Source organism: Talpa occidentalis, unplaced genomic scaffold, assembly GCF_014898055.3.
Source record: "Talpa occidentalis isolate TD23 unplaced genomic scaffold, MPIMG_talOcc4v2.1 talOcc4.5, whole genome shotgun sequence".
NCBI lineage: Eukaryota > Metazoa > Chordata > Mammalia > Eulipotyphla > Talpidae > Talpa > Talpa occidentalis.
Window position 1 is genome coordinate 125,004,768 of NW_023604861.1, and position 21,569 is coordinate 125,026,336.

Consider the following 21,569-nt stretch of genomic DNA (forward strand, 5'->3'; position numbering starts at 1 on the left):
TCGCCCGCTGCTCCCCTCAGCAGTATATTTCAGTCAGTCTGCCTGTTTTGTTCCCCACTCTGTCTCTGGTGAATCCTCTCACCCCCGTGTCTCTGGCCTGTACCCCAGCTCTTGTATGTATAAATAAATAAATCTACTTAAAAAAATAAATTTAAAAAAAAAACTCTGTTGAATAGAAGCAACTCTATTTGCATTTATATAATTTCCTTATTTGGAATTATGACAAGCAAGCTTACAAGGTTAAAATTAAAAACTCTTTATCTAAGTCACCATGGAAAGCATTATCTTATTCATTTCTTATTCATAAATCAGGTTTTGCCCACCACTTCCTGGTGCCCTATAATGAGCTGCCCACTGTGAGGCACACTTACTATCAGCATTGATTGGATGCCAAGGACACTCCAGTGCCACTCTGGACAAGATGCTGGGGAAGTAGAGGCTGGAATTCCAGTCAAATATTAGAGATCTGAAGTTCAGTAATATCTCTCTGTTCCATCCATCAGCAGAAAAAGTGCTTGAGTTCAAATGATAAGACTTGACACTTCAGACCTCAAGGGATATCCACATCCAAGAACTGTCAGAATATCCTTCTTTGCATAAATCCAAGGAAAAAGCCAGGGAAACTGGTATCCACCTGTCAGTCCAAGGGTCTTCATCAGTCAGATTTTCCTAATAGGAGAGACTGCCATTCTGAACAAAATTATCCTTATAGTAGCCCCCAATCAGAGGAAAGCACAGTTCTTCCACAGAGTTAACTCCAAAACTCTGGACTTCTAGAATCTATTTGCTACCTCTCTTCCAGTACTGTGCCATTGATTCTTGCATAAAATTCTGAAAAGCTGGCTCTTCATGACTTTCCTCTGTGACTGCAAGGAGAAAATATCAGATCTTTTTAAACTCTCCCAGTGGATTAGAGCTGCTGTCATCCAGCATCAGAAATAATACTTTAATTCTAAGTTACTAAATGTTCACTTCTCTTACCAAGGAAATATCTCCCAGAAGCAGGTTCTATTTATCACGTGGCCCAAAATGTACAATTTCTTTCATTACTAGGTGGGGAAAATAGCTCCCTCATAAACTAACTAAAAAACCCACTCATGGGTATTTTTAACAAAGAGAAATAAAAACATATACTCACACAAACACCTATCAATGTTTATAGCAATATTACTTACAATAGTTAAAATCTGGAAATAACCCAAATATCAATCACTTGGTGAGTAGATAAATTGTGGTACATCCACATAATGGATTATTACTGAGCAATATAAAAGAAAATCCTATTGATACAACAACCTGGAGGGATCACCAAAAGAATTAACACTAAGTAAAAAAAAAGTCAAATGCAAAAAGCATTCTAGAAAGAACAAAATTTTGGAACTAGAAATCAGCGTTTGCCAGAAACTAGCTGTGTGGGGAAATGAATAAAAAGACAAGAAGGAACTTTTAGGATGATAGAAGTGTTCTGATGTTGATGATAATTACAAGACTATGTGCTAAAATTTATCAAACTATACATTTTACAAAAGTGGGTTTAGTGTTTGTAAATCAAACCTCAGTAAATCTGACCAAATGAGGCAATTTACATGTTAGCATCCAGCCTGATGGAGTAAAGAGAGGTTTTCTCTTGGTCAAACCTAAAAGGGTCACTGCAAAAATAGATTCCATAAAATTATGCCAAAGTGGAATCCTTTTGATTTTGAGAGCCACTCTGTCCTCAGCTTGGTTGAGGTAGGCTGAGGCCTCCTTATATATTCTGAAAACAACAATGACAAACAAATTCCTGGGTTCCTCAAATTGAGTTAGGACCTGAAGATAAGAATACATAAGGAGGCTCGTTATCAGCTCAAATGAACCATTCTGCAGGAAGGTCAGGAACTCTCACGGAAGTCTTCTGTGCTGTGTCCTTAACCATCTCCCCCTCTCCTATCACTGGCTGCTTGCTTACGGTCCCTCAGCAGGAAGCAGCTCCTGCGCACACATGTGAGGATGAGCCACTCAGCTATTTTCAGGAGGCCACCTCAGCCACTTCTCACCTCGATGATCAATATCATCAGTATCACTATCAGCTTCCTCATCCTCCTCATCCAAGGTTCCCCGAGTCAGGATCAAGTCAGAAGGGTCCAGCACAGGAGATAAGCTGTCTACAGAGAAAACACCTATCAGTAACATGTCATGAACATACGCTTCCTCGTTAAGGTGATTTTGAATCAGTAAGTGATAATAGGTATAAAATGGCAGAATGAAAGTGGTTGTGATAAAGTGAAGATTCTTCTAAATTTACTACTTATACCACGAAACATTTCTACCACAGTTCAGTTCACAAAGTGTTTTCACAATCCTAATAATCCAAAAGGTTCTATTTTAAAACTGAGTAAAATAACTTTCAAGTAGCCTATCTTAGCAGTAACAGCATTCCTTGTTACCAGCTCAGGGCAGGGCAGGGGCTGTGGTGTTTCCTGTGAAAGTTAAAGACATCTAAGCAGATCCAATGTGCTGGTGGGCCAAGGAGTGCCAAGGAAGCTTCCTGGTGGAAATTAAGTTTAGAGAGAGTCTGAAGCGACCAGAGGGTAAAAAAAATTACACAAGAGAGGAGTCAGGGTATTATTCAAAAAACCGGGGGGATGGGGGGGGCGGTGAGGGGAGGAGGTAGAAGACTGAATATACTGATAGAGGTATAGTTCCTTACTCACAGAAAATGAGTAAGGGATGAGCTGCAATAATCAGGAGAAAATCTGATCAAGTAATTCATAGGCAGAGGATTCAGCCTACAGGGGTTGGTATCTATCAGGATCTCAGGATCTAAAACATGGCAAGTATCCTAAAGACACGGGACAACTCTCTCTCCAGGAGCCCAAGCAGTTAAGAAAGCTGAGCCGGGGCCTCCCCGGTGGCGCAGTGGGTTGAACGCAGCACTAGCTGTCCGCAGCCTCTACAGCATGGGTTTGATTCCTGGCCAGCCAGGGAGATTCCCACATGGCATGGCAGACCTCTCCTGTCACGCCCACTGCCCCCCTCAGCAGTGTATTTCGGTCCATCTGCCTGTTCTGCTCCCCATTCTGTCTCTGGTGAATCCTCTCACCCTCCCACGCTTCTGGCCCATACCCCAGTTCTTGTATAAAAATAAATAAATCTTAAAAAAAAAAAAAAAATAGAGCTGAGCTGGGCACAAGGATAGCCAGCAGAAGCAACATCAAGCTGTTTTAGCAAGCTAAGTTGATACTGAAGTTCATGTGCATAAGTAAATACATAAGAATACCTACAGAAACAGCAAAAAAGAAAACTATGAGGGGAACTCCCCCAAGCAGATATTAAAACATGTTATAAGGACTACACATAATCAAAACAGTATAGTACAAGCACAAAATGGTTCAGAAGAATAAAATGGGAGGTCCAGAAATAAACCCAAGTACATGGAACTTAAATATACAATAAAGGCAGCATCTCAAATCACTGGAACAAAGTAGACTTATTAATAACCAGTGTGGTACAACTGAGATATCATCGACTTATACCTCAGACCATACCCAGGAATAAACTCTAAATGCATCAAGGACCCAAATGTGGAAAATGAAACCATACAAGTACTACAATAAAACATGAGTGAATTCCTCTTTAACATCAGTGCAGGTAGGGGGAGACCCTAGTGGCACAGGGGGATAAGTCTCAACTATGAAGCTATCAGCAGCCTCCGCAGCACGGTTCAATTCCTGGCCGGCCAGGGAGATACCCACATGGCACAGCAGACATCTCCTGACTCACCCACTGCTCCCCTCAGCAGTGCTTTCATCTGTCTGCTTGTTCTGCTTCCACTCTGTCTCTGGTGAATTCTCTCACCCTTCCATGCCACTGGCCTGTACCCCTGTTCTTTTTTTTTTTTTGGTGGGACCCTCGCCGGTGGCTGGGGATTGAACTGGAGCTGCAGAGGCTGCAGGCAGCCTCGCAACCCAGCACTCAACCACTGCGCCACCAAGGGAGGCCCTGTACCCTTGTTCTTGTATAAATAAATAAATCTTTAAAAAATATATATATATCAGAACCCAAAGAACCCAAAGTGGCATAGCTGCATATGGCTTTCAGGGGCTTTCCTTTCCAAACTATTTTATAAAGACATTGAAAGCAGCTCTATCTATCAATCATACCACATTTACTTTTTTTCTTTTGCATATAAGTATCTTCAGCTGACTGGAAGTAAGCATTCCCTCTTCTTAGTTCCTAACACAAAGAGACCTTCCAATACCTGCAGCCGACCCTGGGTCCAAGGTTACAGAGCCCATGTCTTTCCGAAGGCGCTCCAGTTGTTCTTTCTGCTGCTGGCTCTGTGCACTGGCCTGTGTATAGAGAGGCAAATGGCATGGTGTTTGGAGCCACCTTTTAACTGGAGATGGTCAATTATACAAATACTCAAGGCTACTTAAACACTGAGGCTAATTAATGGGCCCAGACTAGCTGTTCAGACTGGGGGGAAAAGGGGGCTCTGCATACTGAGGTAAAGCATCAGAAATGGCACACAAAAACATCTCAAAAGAACCCTCAGGTAGACCTGGCAGGAAGACAGTGATAAGGGGCCTGATGTGGCCGATGGAGGCAGGACACCTGGTCATTTTAGATACAAGCTGTGCAACACTTCTGTCCCTAAGTAAAATTCTACCACTAGCTTGCACATGGACCTTAGAGGAGGGCAGGGGTGGGTGTAAGATGCCTGGCATATATTATAGGAAAAATCAGATTTTTAAAAATTTGGATAGAGAAGAAAAATTGTAATCATTCTGCATCCAGACAGCATACATACAGATTTACAAATTTCAGTTACCAAGTATCAAAAAGACACTGTGTGAGTCAAAACAAAGACACCTGTAGGAGGATTACTACACAGTTTGAACTTGTCATTTTAGTGGCCCTAAAATACACAACCTCCTTTCTTACCAGTGATTTCTTCAGACGTTCATATTCCGGACGATACTCCCTGGGAAAAAAAACACTTTCTAAATTCCTTGGCTTAGTAATCTGCCCTGTCCCCCTCCTCTATCACTTCTCTTTTCCTAGAACTTTGACACTCAGGAAGGAACTTTTTTTTTTTTTAAAGGGAGATAAATTCTTTTTTTATTTTAAAATTTATTTTTATTTATTTATACAAGCACTGGGTACAGTCAGAAGCGCGGGTGGGTGAGAGAATTCACCAGAGCTAGAGCGGGGAGCAGAGCAGGCAGACTGAAGTACACTGCTGAGGGGAGCAGCGGGCGGCAGGAGAGGTCTGTGCGCCATGTGGGACCCTCCTCCGGTGGCTGGGGAGCAGCCGGGGATTGAACCAGCGCTGCAGAGGCTGCGGGTAGCTTCGCAACCCAGCGCTCAACCGCTGCGCCACCGGGGAGGCCCACTCAGGACGGATCTTACTTCACTGAACACCAGATGCAACAGGACTTAGCCACTAAGCTTCTATTTCCATGGAATGAAAAGCGGGGGTTGGCCATTCCTACCCTGAAGCTAGCAAAGAGACAAAAGACGAGCTGCCACCTGGAAAGATCAACTCTGGAGGCCATGACTGGTGAGTTCGTTCATCTGGATAAACATTTGGAGGTTTGTAAAGGCAGCAGGCCTGTGGGGCTTAGGAAGCCTCATATATACTCATATATAAATGTGGTTTATCTGGGCAACCATGAAAGGATATAGAGAAGGATCCACCCTGAGGCTTTGAGGGGACATACACACACACACACACACACACACACACACATACCCTACCACCACCCCCACGTTTGTCTAATGAAACAAAATCAAAATGTGTCCAAAAACCAAAACATGCTTGCTAGGATCTCACTAAGTGTGCGGTCAAAGGCACAAGCAGGTAAGCAGTCAATCACCAGCCAAAGGAGGTGTGCAGGCACTGGCTGCATGCTGCAGTAGGCACACAGGGTCCCAGCAGTGACTACAACAGTTATAAGAACCCTCTATCATCTGCTTACTGTGTCAGCAAGTAGCTGGGTACCTTTGAACTATTTTCTCAATCCTCACAATGACTTTAGCAATAATTGCTATTATCCCTGAGCTACGAATGATGAAAACCTGCTAAGGTCACTCACTCTCTCACTCAGTGGAGGAAAGAGAAATGCAACCCAAGCCTGTCTGACTTGTTTATGTTCTTAATCAGGGGTCAGTCACTGGTAAAGAGGCCAAATCAACACTGCGGCCTGGCATCATGCACATTCATTTACGAATCACCTGTGTGTTTTTGTACAACAATGACAGGACGGAGTAGCTGCAACGGAGACAGTATGGCCCACGAAGCCTAATATGCTAACTATGCGGCTTTTAACAAAAAGAGTCTGTCAGACTCCCGCTCTTGATCATCCAAGATTGTATACATCTATTTAAGTTAATGGAGACTTGTTACCCCCATGTGTAGTCAGAGCCAGAACATAAGTTTATGGCAAACATAGAGCACCACGAAAACCAAAATGCTTTGCCTCGCAACCCTGCTGCCATATCAGACATACGGGTTACAAAGAACGTCATCAATAGCTCACCTTTCATATTCTTCGGCAGCACTGGTGACTTGCACAAAGAGCTCATCTAAGCCGGTTCCCAGAACAGCGGAGACACCCACCACCTGCCAAAAGCACCATTAATGCACTGAGAAAACAACAATATATTTTTAAATGGTATATGTTATTTTGTTCAAATATCATAAAATCTTCAACTCCCAATCTTTCTTTTTCTTTAAAAAGATTTATTTTTATTTAATTATGCATACAAGAACTGGGGTGGAGGTCAGAGGTGTGGGAGGTAAGAGGATTCACCAGAGACAGAGTGGGGAGAAGAAAATGCAGATCTACTGAAACACACTGCTGAGGGGAGCAGCGGACAAGACAGGAGAGGTCTGCTTCACCATGTGAGTTAGCTCCCTGACCAGGGATCCAATTCATACCGCAGTAGCTGGCTATAGCTTGATAATGCTGAGACTTTAACCCCTACATCACCAGGGAGGCCCCAACTTCCAATCTTTCCTAAGGTACTTATCACATAAGTTTCAATTCTGTGTATATCTTTCTCTCCTGACTAGACCATAAATTCCCTGAGGGTAGGATCTCTATCTTATTTACCTTTTAAACCTCTAATTTTTAATAAGCAATGCTTTAAAGTTAGTTTTCAGAAGGTAATGAACTTCATTTCTAAGATGGGTTCAAAGTGAGCTCTCAGGGTGGAAAGGTTATCAGGAGAGGCTGTTAATGTGAGCAGGAGAGAAAATTTACCCTGAGTGAGCTATAAAATTCATCTAACACCAGGCTCATTGAACGAGTCAGGTTGCTGACGTACGTAGTCTCCTGATTCAAAGCATCTTGAAAAGCCTCAAAATCCTGCATCCATTCCACTGCAAAGCTGTGATCAATGATGTCGGTCTGCACCAGAGAGAAGTAAACACAGCAATCACAGAGAAGGTTAGACATTAAAAATGGCAAAAAAAAATTTTTTAATTAAGTAGTAACAGCAAAGAGCAATCATTTATTTCTTTCCTCTGCTTCTTCCATTTTCTCTTCTACAGTAACAAGCCACAGCGAAACAAGACTGTTCTGTAAAAAATGAAGACACATACTCTCCAGCCACTGCCAAGTGACCATGCTCACAGTGGATGCCTGCACATTCCAGGCCCCAGAGTCAAGCAGACCCGTGCGTCCTGGCCATCAACCAGCAACAGGGACATTTTATATGTTGTCTGTTGCCTGCCACTCCCATAGATTAGCAGGCCCTCTCCCATTTACATGATCTTGATTTTGAGGGACAACATACACAATAAGTTTGAGGGGCTAGTCCACTTAGCCTCAAATAACTCTGGATGAGTTGGTGATATTCAATTGGATTGAATCCTTTTCCTAGAAGTGCTCATGCCTTTGCTTCAGTTAAGACTGAATCCGTTCTCCAGCATTTGAAATAATCCTTCTCACCTACCTAAACCTTCCGATAACATAGTATCCTGAAGAAAAATATGTACTGAATCACAACAGAAGGAACCACTTACTTTATTCATGACCACAATGAAAGGTAGCTTGGTTTTGTATAAGATGCTGAAAATCAAATATTAAGACATTATTAGTAAAATCACTTAGGCTCTTGTTTGCATGATTTCAGTCTTTTGGAAGTAAGGAGAAGGGATGGGTTTAGACTCTAAACGTAGGTATCCATTCTACAACGGCACTCACGTTATATTCTCCCACAAGAGGAAAGCCACCAACATCAAGCAAACACAAGCATTCTTGCTCTTTTTCTCAGGGTAATAGCGTTTTGATCCTGATATATGTGTGTTGTTCATTTTTTACCAAATAATATTTTAAACAATTAATATGAAAATGAAATGCTGCTGTCAGTCATCAGATTTCTGTTTGCACAAGGATTTCCTGCATCTAATATGAGGGGCTATCCATAGTCATTAGAAGTGAGGTATGCTGCTAATGGCTTTTGTTTACCCCATATCAAATCTTCTCAACTTTAAAATGGTCTTCCTTGCTCCCAGATCTAATGCACCAATACACCCTAGTGAGGCAGGTGCTTCCTCTTCTAACGGCAACACACCTGGGGCAAACCTGCACATTTTCAAATTACGGGTCAATCTTTATAGCGTCTCCCTGTGTTATAATTATACCTTACCTATCATAACCGAGCACTTAGACCAGGGCCACATATTCTATTTAGACTTGCATTTCATTCAAATGGGAACAATTACAAAAGGTTCATATTCTTACACCACCTGTTTCTGTACCAGCAGGCAAGGAAGATAAGAAGTTGCTGACACAGAATGCCAGCAGCATGCGCGCCTCTTTCCTCTTCTGATCCCTCCCCGACACACAGACACTAAACTAAATGGCAAGTGCGAAAGAGCACAACTCTAGTGGAAAGTTCTCAGGACTCAAAAACAAAGGAGAAGAGAAGGCCTCATACCTTGATGTAATTCTACCAATAACCAATTACCTGCAGGCATAGAGCATATTGGACATGAAGGTCACTGGGTTGGTACTTCTCGATGTGTCCATTACATAAATCACAACTGTTGGGAATGAAGATGCCTAAAACCACAAAATAATCTAAGCTTTACTTAGAGGGCTCATGGCCTGTCCCCCAAACTCTTTTTCAAATTCCATAGCAAGGGGGAACCACTTTAGTCAGGTGTGCACAGCTGCCAGACTCCCTCCCACATAAGGTCCCAGGCAATATAAAGATGTTTTTTCCATTCATGTTTTCCAGCTCTCTAGCTACCCTCTATAACAAGCCCTAGAATGCTCACCAGGGCCTCAGTGATGATTGTCCCAGAAGCTGACCAGGTGAATACTTCAATCTGTCCAGGTGTGTCAATCAAGACATATCTATGTCAAGAGAGACCATGAAAGAAGTATTAGGCATGTGCAATGCTGAAAGTCATCCCATCTGGTTCTCTGATAATCTCTTCACAATGCCAAGTCTTAACTTCCTCCTGTCATCCTTAAAATGCATAACATATCCCCCAGGCTTTGTACATTAGCCAATATTCAAACTAATAAGTAAGGGAGCAGCCTTTCATCAATTGCCGCAAATAACCCTGGAAGAAACTGATACAGTCTTAGCAACACACTGCACTAAAAATCAGAGATAAACAAAGTCAGAATGGGAAACCATCCAACTGCTAAGGGAGAATGTCAGAGGGCAGGGAGGGGGGTGATAACTAAAGAACAGAAGGTTTCCTCTTGAGGTGAAGAAATACCCTAAAATTGATTGTGGTGATGGTTGCACAATTTGTGATTATACTGAAAGCCACTGAATTGTACACTTTAAATGGTTGGAGTGTATGGTCTATGAATTATATCTTAATAAGGCTGTTTCGAAAGTGAGTGAAGAATTTGAATAGATATTTCTCCAAATATATATACCAAGAGACAATAAGTACATGTCCAACAATAAGGTCGACATCATTAATCATTGAGGAAATACAAATCAAAACCACAATTACATACCAATTCACACCCATTAAGATGGTTATAATCAAAAACAAGGACAAGAGCAAGGACTGAGGCTATGAAGAAACTGGACCCCTCAGACATAGCCAGTAGGAATGTAAAATGGGATAGTTCCCAGGAGTGGGAGGAAGGGGGAGTAAACAGTGACTGCCAAGGCATAGGGGGCTTCCTGTCAGGATGCTGAATATGTTCTGAAATTAGATAGTTGTGATCAATGCACAACTTGTGAATATTCTAAAAACCACTAAAATGTATACTTTAAAAGCATGCACTTTACGATATGTGAATTTATGTGGGGGAGAAAGCCTGGCCTATTCACTCTGCTGCCATCTTGCTGGACTCCTTTATGATGTGCCACTTTAAATCTCAATAAATAGGGGCCTCCCCGGTGGCGCAGCGGTTGAGCGCTGGGTTGCGAAGCTGCGCGCGGCCTCTGCGGCGCCGGTTCGATCCCCGGCTGCTCCCCGGCCACCGGAGGAGGGTCCCACATGGCGCGCAGACCTCTCCTGCCGCCCGCTGCTCCCCTCAGCAGTGTACTTCGGTCCTTCTGCCTGCTCTGCTCCCCGCTCTGGCTCTGGTGAATTCTCTCGCCCTCCCGCGCTTCTGACTGTACCCAGTGCATGTATAAACAAAACAAACAAACAAACCAGCAAACAAATAAATAAAGCATGCCTCTATAAATAAAAAAAAATAAATAAATAAATCTCAATAAATAAACTTTCATTTCTAAAAACTACGTCTAGCATGATCCCATTTTTATAAAAACACCTTCTCCATCCCTCTATCTTTGTGTACATGCCTCAAACATGTGGAATGAGTCACTGACATGACAGCTATTTCTAGTTAGAATCAAGGTGATAGTTTCATCTTTCAAATATTATGCATGGTTTGAGAGCTTCATAATGAGCACATAAACTTTTTCACAAAAATAATAAAACAGGGCCTCCTCTGGTGGCGCAGCAGTTAAGCACTGGGCTGCGAGGCTGCCCGCGGCCTCTGCAGCACCAGTTCGTTCCCTGGCCACTGGTGAGGGTCCCACAAAAAAAAAAAAAAATCATTATTCTCTTAAAAAAGCAAACAAAAAATTTCTCTAATGTTTTCTAATGCTTTTTCTAATTTTTTAAATGTTTTTCTAGTTAATTGTGGATAATAAGAACATATTATGAACAAATATATTTTATATTTTTATACTTTTAAAATTAAAAATAATTATTCTTCTGAATCCTATAAATTACATTCATTTAAATAAGAATTATAAAGGCAATTCAGAAACTTTAATGTCAACAAGCATGGGGTTCCAAGAGAAGGCAGGTAGACAAGTGAATTTGAACAAAGTCTCAAATTATTTCCAAAGAAGTCATGAACGTGTACCAAAGTGAATGAAGGTGGGATACTATAAAATTTAACTCCACACTGTATAGCAATGTAATCATTAAAATCTTAATGATTTTGTTGCTCACTTTTTTTTATTGCTAATGGTTTCAACTCATTCTACATCCTTTCAGAGGTAGATAGCATCCCAAAGTCCTTCAAATGCCTAGAAATACTAAAGATTATCAGACGGGCAGTAAACTGAAATCACTTACTTGGATGTGTTCTGGGCCTTCTCAATAAATTTCATCACCTAACAGAAAAAGATGTCAATTACAATGAATGTAATTGTAATTTCAACACAAAATCCCAGGGTCCTCTCCGTGGGGACCGCCTCACAGGCTCAATCTTAGGACACCAACTAATAAACCCACTGAGCCCAAGAAACACAGCTACATCAGCAGCATTGCAACACTTTGAGCAAGGTGCAAGGGCCTGAGAAACTGAAGACTAGATCTGTCAATGTCATATCATTTCTCTGGTAAATGACTCCAATAAAATGTGACTAGCCTGTCTCATAGAGTGATCTCAAGGTAAAAAAAATGAATGATTACAAAACACTTTTATGGTGTAGAGGATGACAGAGAAAACCTAAATGATGGCAGCTATTTGTTATAAGGAAAAGGCCCCATTATCTTACCATTCCATGCCTGCTAGCCCTTCTCAACTTATCCTCCACCCCATACTCAGGTTAACACTGCAAGCCAGGGCCTCCCCGGTGGTGCAGCGGTTGAGCACTAAGCTGCGAAGCTGCCTGTAGCCTCTGCAGCGCCGGTTCAATCCCCAGCCAGCTGGTGAGGGTCCCACATGGCACGCAGACCTCTCCTGCCACACCCTCTGCTCCTCTCAGCAGTGTCCTCCGTCTGTCTGCCTGCCCTGCTCCCCGCTCTGACTCTGGTGAATTCTCTCACCCTCCCACGCTTCTGACTGTACACAGTGCTTGTATAAATAAATAAATAAATCTTTAAAAAAACAAAAAACACTGCAAGCCAATAACAGATCAAAAAAAGAATCCAGGTCTCCTGGATTTTTGTTTTATTGGCTGTCACAAGTATTAAATGTAAAGTGTCTCACAATGTTGATCATCCCCTCTCAGCCTACTCTCTACCAAAATGTTTACTTATTTTTTATATTTATATTCAGGTTTACTGCTCTTTTTTCCAAATGTGATCAAGTTAACGCATTTAAGAGTCATAGGTTTACACAATCATGATTATATAAACACATACCTGATCAAATCTGGTAGCAAACAGATTGAGTGAGGTCACTATACCACCATTAGGTCCAAGTCCATATCTAGACACTAAGTTGAGGGTTTAAATTGCTTACAAATCAGATAATGAAGTCCACACCCAGGATATTACCCACACAAATAGCATTAAATATTAGTGTTCCAGAAATAGAAATTGGCGAGCTAATCCCTGATTAGAATGTACCACCACTCATAGGTAAGCATTATGACCCAGGACTTTCCAGTTCATTTATCTTTTTAGGGATGGTCAGGCAAAATGAAGAAACTATAAAGTGATCAAACTATAACAGTCAGATCCATCAGGCAGTGACAGCCTGCTGGCATTAAACATTAAGATCACCTATATAATACTTCTTGTTCAGACCATCACTAATTAATTAACCTGCTGATTATAATTAGTCTTACCTAAAGGCAAAGTTCACATTTCACAAAGCAATGTATTAAAAGTTGATCCAACTAACCCTACTCATTTCTGAGTTTCCCAATGTGAAGTGGTGATGACCAATGGATGTATCCTCTAGAGCAATACTACCTTGGGCACCCTGCCATGCCATCAGCTAGTCTCTCACTCCATGTGATCTGGTTACTAAAGCTTGCAGTCTGGGGAGATGGTAGAAAACACACAAATTGAAATAATAATATTTCTTATTACCTACAATACCTCTCCACACACTCATCTTCTATTTTACTAATAAAATTACTTTTTAAAAAATGCTTTTGTTGGGCCTCCCCGGTGGCGCAGCGGTAGAGCGCTGGGTTGCGAAGCTGCCCGCAGCCTCTGCGGCGCCGGTTCGATTCCCGGCTGCTCCCCGGCCACCGGAGGAGGGTCCCACATGGTGCGCAGACCTCTCCTGCCACCCGCTGCTCCCCTCAGCAGTGTACTTCGGTCCTTCTGCCTGTTCTGCTCCCCGCTCTGGCTCTGGTGAATTCTCTCACCCTCCCGCGCTTCTGACTGTACCCAGTGCATGTATAAACAAAAACAAATGAACAAACAAATAAATAAATAAATAAAACATGCCTCTATTAAAAAAAAAAAAAAATGCTTTTGTTTGTGTGTCACAAGGAAATGGAAAAACACACATCAGAGACACAAAATAGACAAAATAACTAGCTAGGATAAGTCCACTGAAGTAGATGTGGAAAAGGATACTGTTTCATGACTTCTTTATACTTCACAGTGTCCCGAATATCTGGAGGGATGAAAGAATTAATTGGAATTTAACACATAAGAAACAATATACTTGATTGCCCCTACCTCTTACAATATCCAAAGTTAGTAAGTCTCTCAAGTAATCTCTGCTTCCTCAGAGGAAAAAAAATACCTTATCACTGACTATTTGCATAGAAAAAGGGACCAAACTCAGAAAGTTTTATTTCTTACTAATTGCCTGGTAACAAGGATAATGCAGACATGATTTTTTAAAAAGGAATTAATCTTTTCAATAATGTCTAACTGAACCTATCTACCTGTCTATAGACCTATCCCATCACATATCAGAATTCCATTCTTTAAGAAGATGAACAATTTTCCTTCCTGTCCCCCCAAAGTCTTCTGAAATGATCTCTGCTTCTTAACACAAGATATTCTATTAGTATGTTTGGGGTACAAGCAGCTTAATAGAATTAAGAGGCAAGGAGAGAGAGGATTAGCACACAGTGAAAGCCTGGAAATTAGGAAGCCTAGATCCTATCAAGAATCTGGCCTCCCTGGTGGCCCACGGGATTAAGAAGCAACCTATGAAGCTATCTGCAGTCACTGCATCAAGAGTTCGATCCCCAGCTGGCCAGGGAGCACCCACATGGTGCAGTGGACCTCTCCTGACTTGCCTGCTGCTCCCCTCAGCAGTGTACTTCAGTCAATCCACCTATTCTGTTCCCCACTCTGTCTCCGGGGAATCCTCTCACCCCCCACACCTCTGGCTAGTACCCCAGTTCTTGTATGCATAAATAAATAAATCTTAAAAAAAAAAAAAAAAGAATCCTGATGCTGGATCACATCCATTCTAATCTATTTTATAGTCTCAGACTCCTCTTAAAGTCTAATAACTGGGCACCTCTCCCTACAACAAGCCACATATGCCTATATACACAGTTTTCCATGTAACCTTGGAATTGGAAGCAAGGTTGCTACAGATCAGTAAGTGAACAAGGACACAAGATCTCTTATCACTAAGCAAACTTTGAGAAAAGAAATGAAGTAAAAAAACAGTTTATGTATCAGAGCTGTTTATGGCCTAAGAGTGAAAGGATTGACTTTCTGTCTCTTAATTTTCCCAAATAACAACATTCTTAGGCCATAAACAGGTTAGGGTCAAAAAAGAGAAGAGATAAAGGTGAATGTTAAAAATTTTAGGAAAGGGCAAAGAGTAAGCAAAGAGATAATGTAAATAAGGGAGAAGCCTATTCAGGGGTCTAAGCAAATAAAAGTAAATAGTTTAGAAAAAATGAAAACAAAAGGCATTTAAGACTATCAGGTTGGAGCCTTTCCATTCTCTGAGGCTCTTCACACAATTCTAGGAGAGTTTACTCACCAATGTTGGCAGGAAAGGGAACTTCATGCACAGCTGGGTCCAGGTTGATCACATAAGGTGGAATGCTTTGACTATGCAGATGTCCCGTAAGCCTCTGCAGAGATATTGGGAAAGGGAAAGAGTGAGACAAAGGCATGAAGAGTGGACAAGAGAGAACTTCCATTTCTTTATCGACATACCTGAATACTTTGGCACTTATATTTCCCTCTACCTGAAATACGCTCAACCGAAATGCTACTTTCTTAATCATCCATTTAACAGAGCCTCCCATATTCTCGATCATTTATTTTCTAATCTTGTTTGTGGGGATTTCTATCATTCCCACAGAAATATTAGCTTCATTTAAGCGAGATCGCTCGCAGATTCGCAGTACCCTCAGTGCTTCAAACACAGACGCGCAGGAAATCATGTCTTAGCAGTCTTCACCGAAAGCCTGCGTAAGCCAGTACTGAGTGCATGGCCAGTTACTCGAAGCCTCTGCCTTCGAGGAGTGGGCAACTTTATCGGTCAGACCATTCCAATACAAAGTGAGAAACTGACTAAGTACGCACTGAGGATGCGCGGCAAAGAGCTTTCATTCCCCCAGGCTAGGGTCCGAGAGTGCTTCGCGCAGGAAGGAACGCAAGTTGCTAGCAAGTCCGCCCAAACCACGCGCCGGTCCCCTCAGCTCCCCAGTGAGCCCTTCCCCGCTTTCTCCCTGACCTCCACCCGCACAGGCAACTCTCGCCCCTACCATGCCGGCGTCTTGTACGTCACCTGAACAAAGGTAGTTTTCCCAGATCCCGCCATTCCCAACACCAATAGACACACTGGGGGCCGAGGACCCCCAGAAGCCTGGGGCTCGGGAGAAGCTGCGGGCGCCGCCATCTTGCTCCAAGCTCCGCCCACTCTACCATAGAGACTCCGGGAGGCTAGAGCGCCCTCCCGGCTCTCCGCGTTGCCAAGACGCTCGAACCAGCCGCCGGGACAGACGCGCGTAGGGGCGGGGCGGGCCCCGGAGCATCTTTTCTCTGGACCCGGCTTCGGGGCTGGCTCTAATGACTGTGGCGGGAAAGTGGGCACGCTGGGAGGACGTCGGGAAGGGGCAGAAGAGCGAGCCGCTGACCATTGTAGGCTTGAGGCTGGGAGTGGAGACGCTATGGTCCCCAGGAGGGCGAGCCGAGCGGGCATCCCGAGGGCAGGACTTCCACAGCACGAGAATGAGTAAAGTGCGTTCCTCCCCCCACCGGGAAAAAGCAGGGTGCCGACCCACTGCAGAACTGGCTGCCAAGGCCTCTGCGGCAGCCCAGGAGGGGCCGCTCGGAGCTGGACCGGCGGGGACCCGGCCGTGGTGCGACTCCCCGGACTGCTGGGCATCGCCGACACCCGTCGAGCGAAGAAGCGAGAAAGTGCGAAAACTTACCGCCCCGAGACACCCTATCCTCAAGTTGTCGACCCCAGACAGTACAGCTCACTCCTTGGCACCCGCCCTCAGTAAACTACGCCTCGACCTTGGGGAGGAAGACTCGGAATCCGCGTGCAAGTAGGTACCGAAGGGGCGCGTCCCTCCACGGAGGCCTCTTTGGAAACCGGAAAGGTGGTGAAAAAGCCGAGACAATTCCCGCTCCTAAACGCCTGGTTTGTTCCTGGGGCCACTTTGTGTTAAGTTTGTTCCTGGGGCCACTTGTGCTAGGTTTACCCAAGATTTAGGCTTCACACCCAGGCTCTCACACTTGCCACGGTGTGAATTGTGACCAAGTCACTGAAGTTCTCTTTAAAATTGAGATAATACCTCGCAAGGTTATAGTGAATGAGTGTATGTTAATTTTTGTGAACTACACTCCCACAAAATTACCCATGTATCCCCCGGTGCCTTGCAGTGTCAGGAACTAGTAGGTGCTTAGAAATATCGTTTTGTATGAATTAAAATACAACGGTGAACTTACTATTTCCCAATTTTTCATTTCTCACGTGTTCTTCCTTCAGGTTTAATGAGGACTTGGGTAGTTCCCTTACACCGTATCTTAGTTTAATAAATGATGTTTTCAAGACAGAGACGCTAACAAAGGCAGAGATGAAACTTAAAAATACGACGATAGCAGAACTTATGAAGCTGGACAAGCAAATAAAACAATCTCAAGTCCAGCAAGAACCGCTAATGGAGGAAAGCAGGCAGCTACACACTGAAAAGTTAAATGTCCAGGCTGAAAATAAATTCTTTCTGGAATACCTGACTAACAAAACTGAGGACTATAGAAGGCAAGCTGAGATGCTGTGGAAGAGCTATGTACAAATAGTTGGGGATGCTGAAGAAAAAAGACAAGAATCAGTCTCCAAATATGCAAAACAAACAGCAATGCTTGAAAGGGAGCTCCTGCAGAGTGAAGGGATTCAACTTAATTTGAAGCTGAAGTTGCAGACAATGAGAGACCTTTTGATATTAAAGGAGAAACAGGACAGAGAAATAGAGACATTGCAGGAGAAGAAAAAGAAAACCCATGCCGAAACACGTGAAAAAATACAGGAAAGTCTGGTCCCATTCTTCCAGGAAAAAGCAATACTGGAGAAACAACTGAGTGAGCCAGACATGAGGCAGTTTGGGAAAAGAAAAAGAAAACCTAACAGTTTCCGAGCAATACAGTCGGCAGCAAAGCAGCACAGTTTTGAGTTCCATTGTGGCATCATCAGAGAGAATCTGCAGTTACAGAAAGAATTACTGCAGCTAATGGAGCAAAGCCAGAAGTTGGAGGTTACTCAAAACAAGTTAAACACTAAGAAGCAACAGCTGCTGCAGGAACAGTGGTATGTGGAGTGTGTAAAAAGGGGAAGGCAGCGACTACAAAGATTGTATAATTGGTGCCCAAAAGGACAGGGTGCTCCAAAATCCACAGTGACCCCTCCCCTAGGTACCAAGTCAAGTATTAATCCAAAGTAATTCCTAAAACAGTAAGAACTGGAGCAGGTAATCTTAGGTGCCACATAAAATTGGTTAGGTTGGTTTTGGGAATCTCAGACTGCTGTGGTAAAATAACCATCAGTATAGAATTTGCTACTTCCCCCCAGCAGTACTGCTAGGTATTTCTGTGATGGCGTCCCTGAATTAGATATTCCAGGTGCCCTCGTTAATAAATCAGGACATTCCACAAAGCTTTAGATAACCTACTACTATTTGCCAAACACCTATACATAAAACTAGCTCAAGAAAATCACCTTGAGGAAGAGAAAGGAAAACAGTTATGTGATTTCATCTAGCTAAGTTAGATTTCTTTACAGAAAAAGCAACTTTAAGGGCAACATTTCAAATTCCTTTAGGGAATGCTTTTTCCTCTATAGCCAAACAATATCAGTTTGTCCTCACTGCTTTTGGCCAATTCAGCAAAGTGGTTTTAAATGCCTTTTAAATTTTAAGCTGGATCACCAGGTAATTCCTTTTACAATTTTTCACAAGTGAAATAGTACTCTCTAAAAACAGCAAGTTCAGTGAGTACTGGACAAAAAGGTCTTTCATCTGATATTCAGCCCATACAAGTTTAACTGAGTAAATTGAGAAGGGCGGGGGAAATAAAGTAGATGTATAGTAGGAGAACTCTTACTTTTGAAAATGTTTTCTGTGAAGAAACATCTCCAGCATTAATTTAAAAAAAAAAAAAAAAGCTCAGTGCCTCTGCTTATTTCAAGAAAAATAAAGGTTTTAAAATATTTGGACAACTCTTTAAAGAGTTGGTACTTTCATTACAGGTCATTTATTACATTTTCTTATTTTGTGTGTACTTAATGAAATGCCTTTTGCAGTTAATACTTGCCATATATTTATGGCACTGAGAATATCATTTTAAATTAGTATAGACTTGCAGGGTAGTTGTTTTTTTTTTTTGCACTCATGACATACTGACGGTTAGAGCCTACTACAGGACTATAACCTTAAATTTTAACATTGGTCCTCTATGGGAAAATATAATCAACTTTGTTTTACAAAAATTGTCAGTAATGAAATGCAAAAAATTTCTACTAAATTTTCAGTTTTATTCATGTTTAAATTGTATTCCTTTAAAATTGAATTTAAAAAAAGGACTCTCCCTCGGTGTCTTTAACTTCTAACTTTAACAATTTTTGTTAGTTAGTTATGAAAAAAGTTTTTTGATATTAAAGTGATTTTAGATTATAATTGATTTATTGGTTTAGTATTTTCTACTTTTCTCGTATTATGACTTCTGTGTCTTATTCATACTAAATGTATAGAATAAAAATGCAGTTTTAATGTAGAAAGTAGAAATTTAGATAGCATGCAGGTAACTTAATCTGCTATTTTCATTCCTATTTTCAGAACTTGAAAAACATCATATCCAAGAAAATTTGAAGCCCTAGTCGCTGTAAAAAAAAAAAACTAGGAAAATAGTTCTTTAGGTTGATAAGGAGTCAAACAGAAGGGATCTACAATCTTTCTTACTATTCTGCTGTTAATTCCTCTCCTGCTACTGCTGTCCTGATTATCTCTATCAGGAGTGATTAACTTTCAACTCATCTCAGTATATTTTTAATTCCTATTATCCCACGTAATGGATCTAAAGTACTGCTCGAGGATGTGTCTTCAGTGAGGCTGTGGGAGTTGAACACCTTAGAGGGTGAATAATCTGATGCACATACTTTGAAATCCTTACATGCAAGTGAGCAGTAGGTTGGCCAACTAGTATCTCAATCTACCTTTTTGTTTGCTTTGCTATGAACATTAAACTGGTGATGTTATAGAAAGTGTGTTTAGATGAAAAAGACCTCTGAGACTGAAATCTGAATCATAAAAAGAAGCCTACAGTGCAAAACCTGGCAAAGACCTTTTCGGGCAGAGAGAACAGTGAATCAAAAGGCCATTTGAAATGGGGATGAGCTTAGTAGCTTCAAGGAACAGGAAAATTAATGTGGCTAAAGAGTAGCTGGAGACTATGGATGGGACAGAGGAAGAAGCTGAAAAGGTTAGCACAGGAGCACAGAGAGTGTTCCTTGGAGGACAAGGTAAAGGGAGCAACTTCTATCTTTACTTTTATTTATCTATCTATTGTTCTAAGTGCAGTGGAAAACCATTAGGCTTTTAGAAGGTGAATGAGGTCTGGCTTACAATTTTAAAACTCATTACAACTGTTATGTGGAGTGTGTCCAAGCCAGTAAAAAGCAGAAGAAAACCTATTAGGAAGCTATTGCAGTATAGGCCAGTGATGATGGTTAGCCTGGGATGCTGGTTCAATAGAAGAAATGAACAGAAGAGGGCCTCCCTGGTGGCGCAGCGGTTGAGCGCTGGATTGCAAAGCTGCCCGCAGCCTCTGCAGCACTGGTTCGATCCCTGGCTGCTCCCGGTCCTACATGGCGCGCAGACCTCTTCTGCCGCCTGCTGCTCCCCTCAGCAGTGTGCTTCAGTCCTTCTGCCTGCTCTGCTCCCCGCTCTGACTCTGGTGAATTCTCTCACCCTCCCGCACTTCTGACTGTACCCAGTGCTTGTATAAATAAATAAATAAATCTTAAAAAAAAAAAAAATGAACAAGACACAGGGGAAAAGAGACTATAAACTGGTGGGGGGGGGGATCAAAAGTTAAAATGAAGCAGAAATAAAATTTCTAAAGTGTTTCCTTTTAAGAAGGAGGTGAGTAAAATATATTTGTGTGAAATAATTTTTAAGAAGTACTCCAGATACACAGTATATATAGCAAACTCGTTATCCACAAATTCCCTCATAGTCCCTCTGGATCCCAGGAGCACTATCCTAAATTCGGTGTTTGTCATTTCTGTGTATTAATATGATTTTTATATAAACTGACAACATAGAGCATTGTTTTTGTTTTTAAACTTTGAATAGTATACTTGATATAGTCTATAACTTGCTTTCCCCATAGTTTTAGAGAGATATTCATGATTCAAGCCCAAGTAAATTTTATAGCTGTATAGTATTCCATTATATATCACAATATATTCATTCTCCTATTGATAGACAATAAGGCTTAGGGTATGCTAACAAAGAGACCTAAGAATGTATATCTCAACATACGTTTACTTCTTATGCACATAAGAGCCTCAGACAGATGTTCCTGGTTGGCAAGTAGTCCTTCATGGGATGATTCAGAGTCAAGTATCTACCATCTTATACTCCACCATCCCCTCCAGTTTCATCATCATCTGCATCTAGCTTGAGGAAGGGACAAGAAAACATACTCACACTCTTAAAAGTCCTTGCCTGGAAGTAACACACATCACTTACGCTCACATTGCACTGCAGAGAAGTTAGCTAGCTACCATTTCACTATAGGGGAAGGGTGGATATAGTAGTCTTTGTATTTCTATGATAATCCTGTCATTGCAAGGTGAGAGCAAATTTTATGGACTGCTAATAGTCTCTACTACAAGTTGTATCTACTATAAACGGTACCAAAAATAATCATTCTTATTTACGTCTCCTGGTGTATCTGGGTAAAA

General features: G+C 42.0%; 2 protein-coding genes across 3 annotated transcripts; one reads left to right on the forward strand and one right to left on the reverse strand.

Moving 5' to 3' along the window:
- Nucleotides 1-171: 171 nt before the first annotated feature.
- GPN1 (GPN-loop GTPase 1) lies at nucleotides 172-16,045 on the reverse strand. Its single transcript, XM_037528311.2, has 14 exons — nucleotides 15,891-16,045; nucleotides 15,135-15,228; nucleotides 13,754-13,793; nucleotides 12,581-12,647; nucleotides 11,567-11,604; nucleotides 9,275-9,353; nucleotides 8,962-9,056; nucleotides 8,015-8,060; nucleotides 7,251-7,397; nucleotides 6,525-6,607; nucleotides 4,927-4,966; nucleotides 4,241-4,331; nucleotides 2,037-2,144; nucleotides 172-866 (listed from the first exon to the last, which is right to left on the reverse strand). The coding sequence occupies exons 1-14, from the start codon at nucleotides 15,999-16,001 to the stop codon at nucleotides 781-783; spliced, it is 1,125 nt and encodes a 374-aa protein (XP_037384208.1). The 5' UTR covers nucleotides 16,002-16,045; the 3' UTR covers nucleotides 172-780.
- Nucleotides 16,046-16,070: 25 nt separating this feature from the next.
- CCDC121 (coiled-coil domain containing 121) lies at nucleotides 16,071-20,636 on the forward strand. 2 transcript variants are annotated; one of them, XM_054701251.1, is made up of 3 exons: nucleotides 16,071-16,656; nucleotides 17,100-17,915; nucleotides 19,438-20,636. In XM_054701251.1, coding segments are annotated over exons 1-3 (1,302 nt in total). In that variant the 5' UTR covers nucleotides 16,071-16,171; the 3' UTR covers nucleotides 19,439-20,636. The 2 variants fall into 2 exon arrangements, with proteins under 2 accessions (XP_054557226.1, XP_037384209.1); XM_037528312.2 differs by lacking the exon at nucleotides 19,438-20,636 and having other exon boundaries at nucleotides 17,100-19,071.
- The last annotated feature ends 933 nt before the right edge of the window (nucleotides 20,637-21,569 follow it).

Excerpts from the sequence above, each read along its gene's own strand:
- GPN1 (XM_037528311.2), bottom strand. The coding sequence starts at position 16,001 with ATGGCGGCGCCCGCAGCTTCTCCCGAGCCCCAGGCTTCTGGGGGTCCT. Across the intron at positions 7,398-8,014 it reads TCATTGTGGTCATGAATAAA|ACCGACATCATTGATCACAG; the intron begins GTAAGTGGTTCC and ends TCTCTGGTGCAG. Across the intron at positions 867-2,036 it reads TGATGATATTGATCATCGAG|TCACAGAGGAAAGTCATGAA; the intron begins GTGAGAAGTGGC and ends TTCTCCTTGCAG.
- CCDC121 (XM_037528312.2), top strand. The coding sequence starts at position 16,172 with ATGACTGTGGCGGGAAAGTGGGCACGCTGGGAGGACGTCGGGAAGGGG. Across the intron at positions 16,657-17,099 it reads GACTCGGAATCCGCGTGCAA|GTTTAATGAGGACTTGGGTA; the intron begins GTAGGTACCGAA and ends TTCTTCCTTCAG.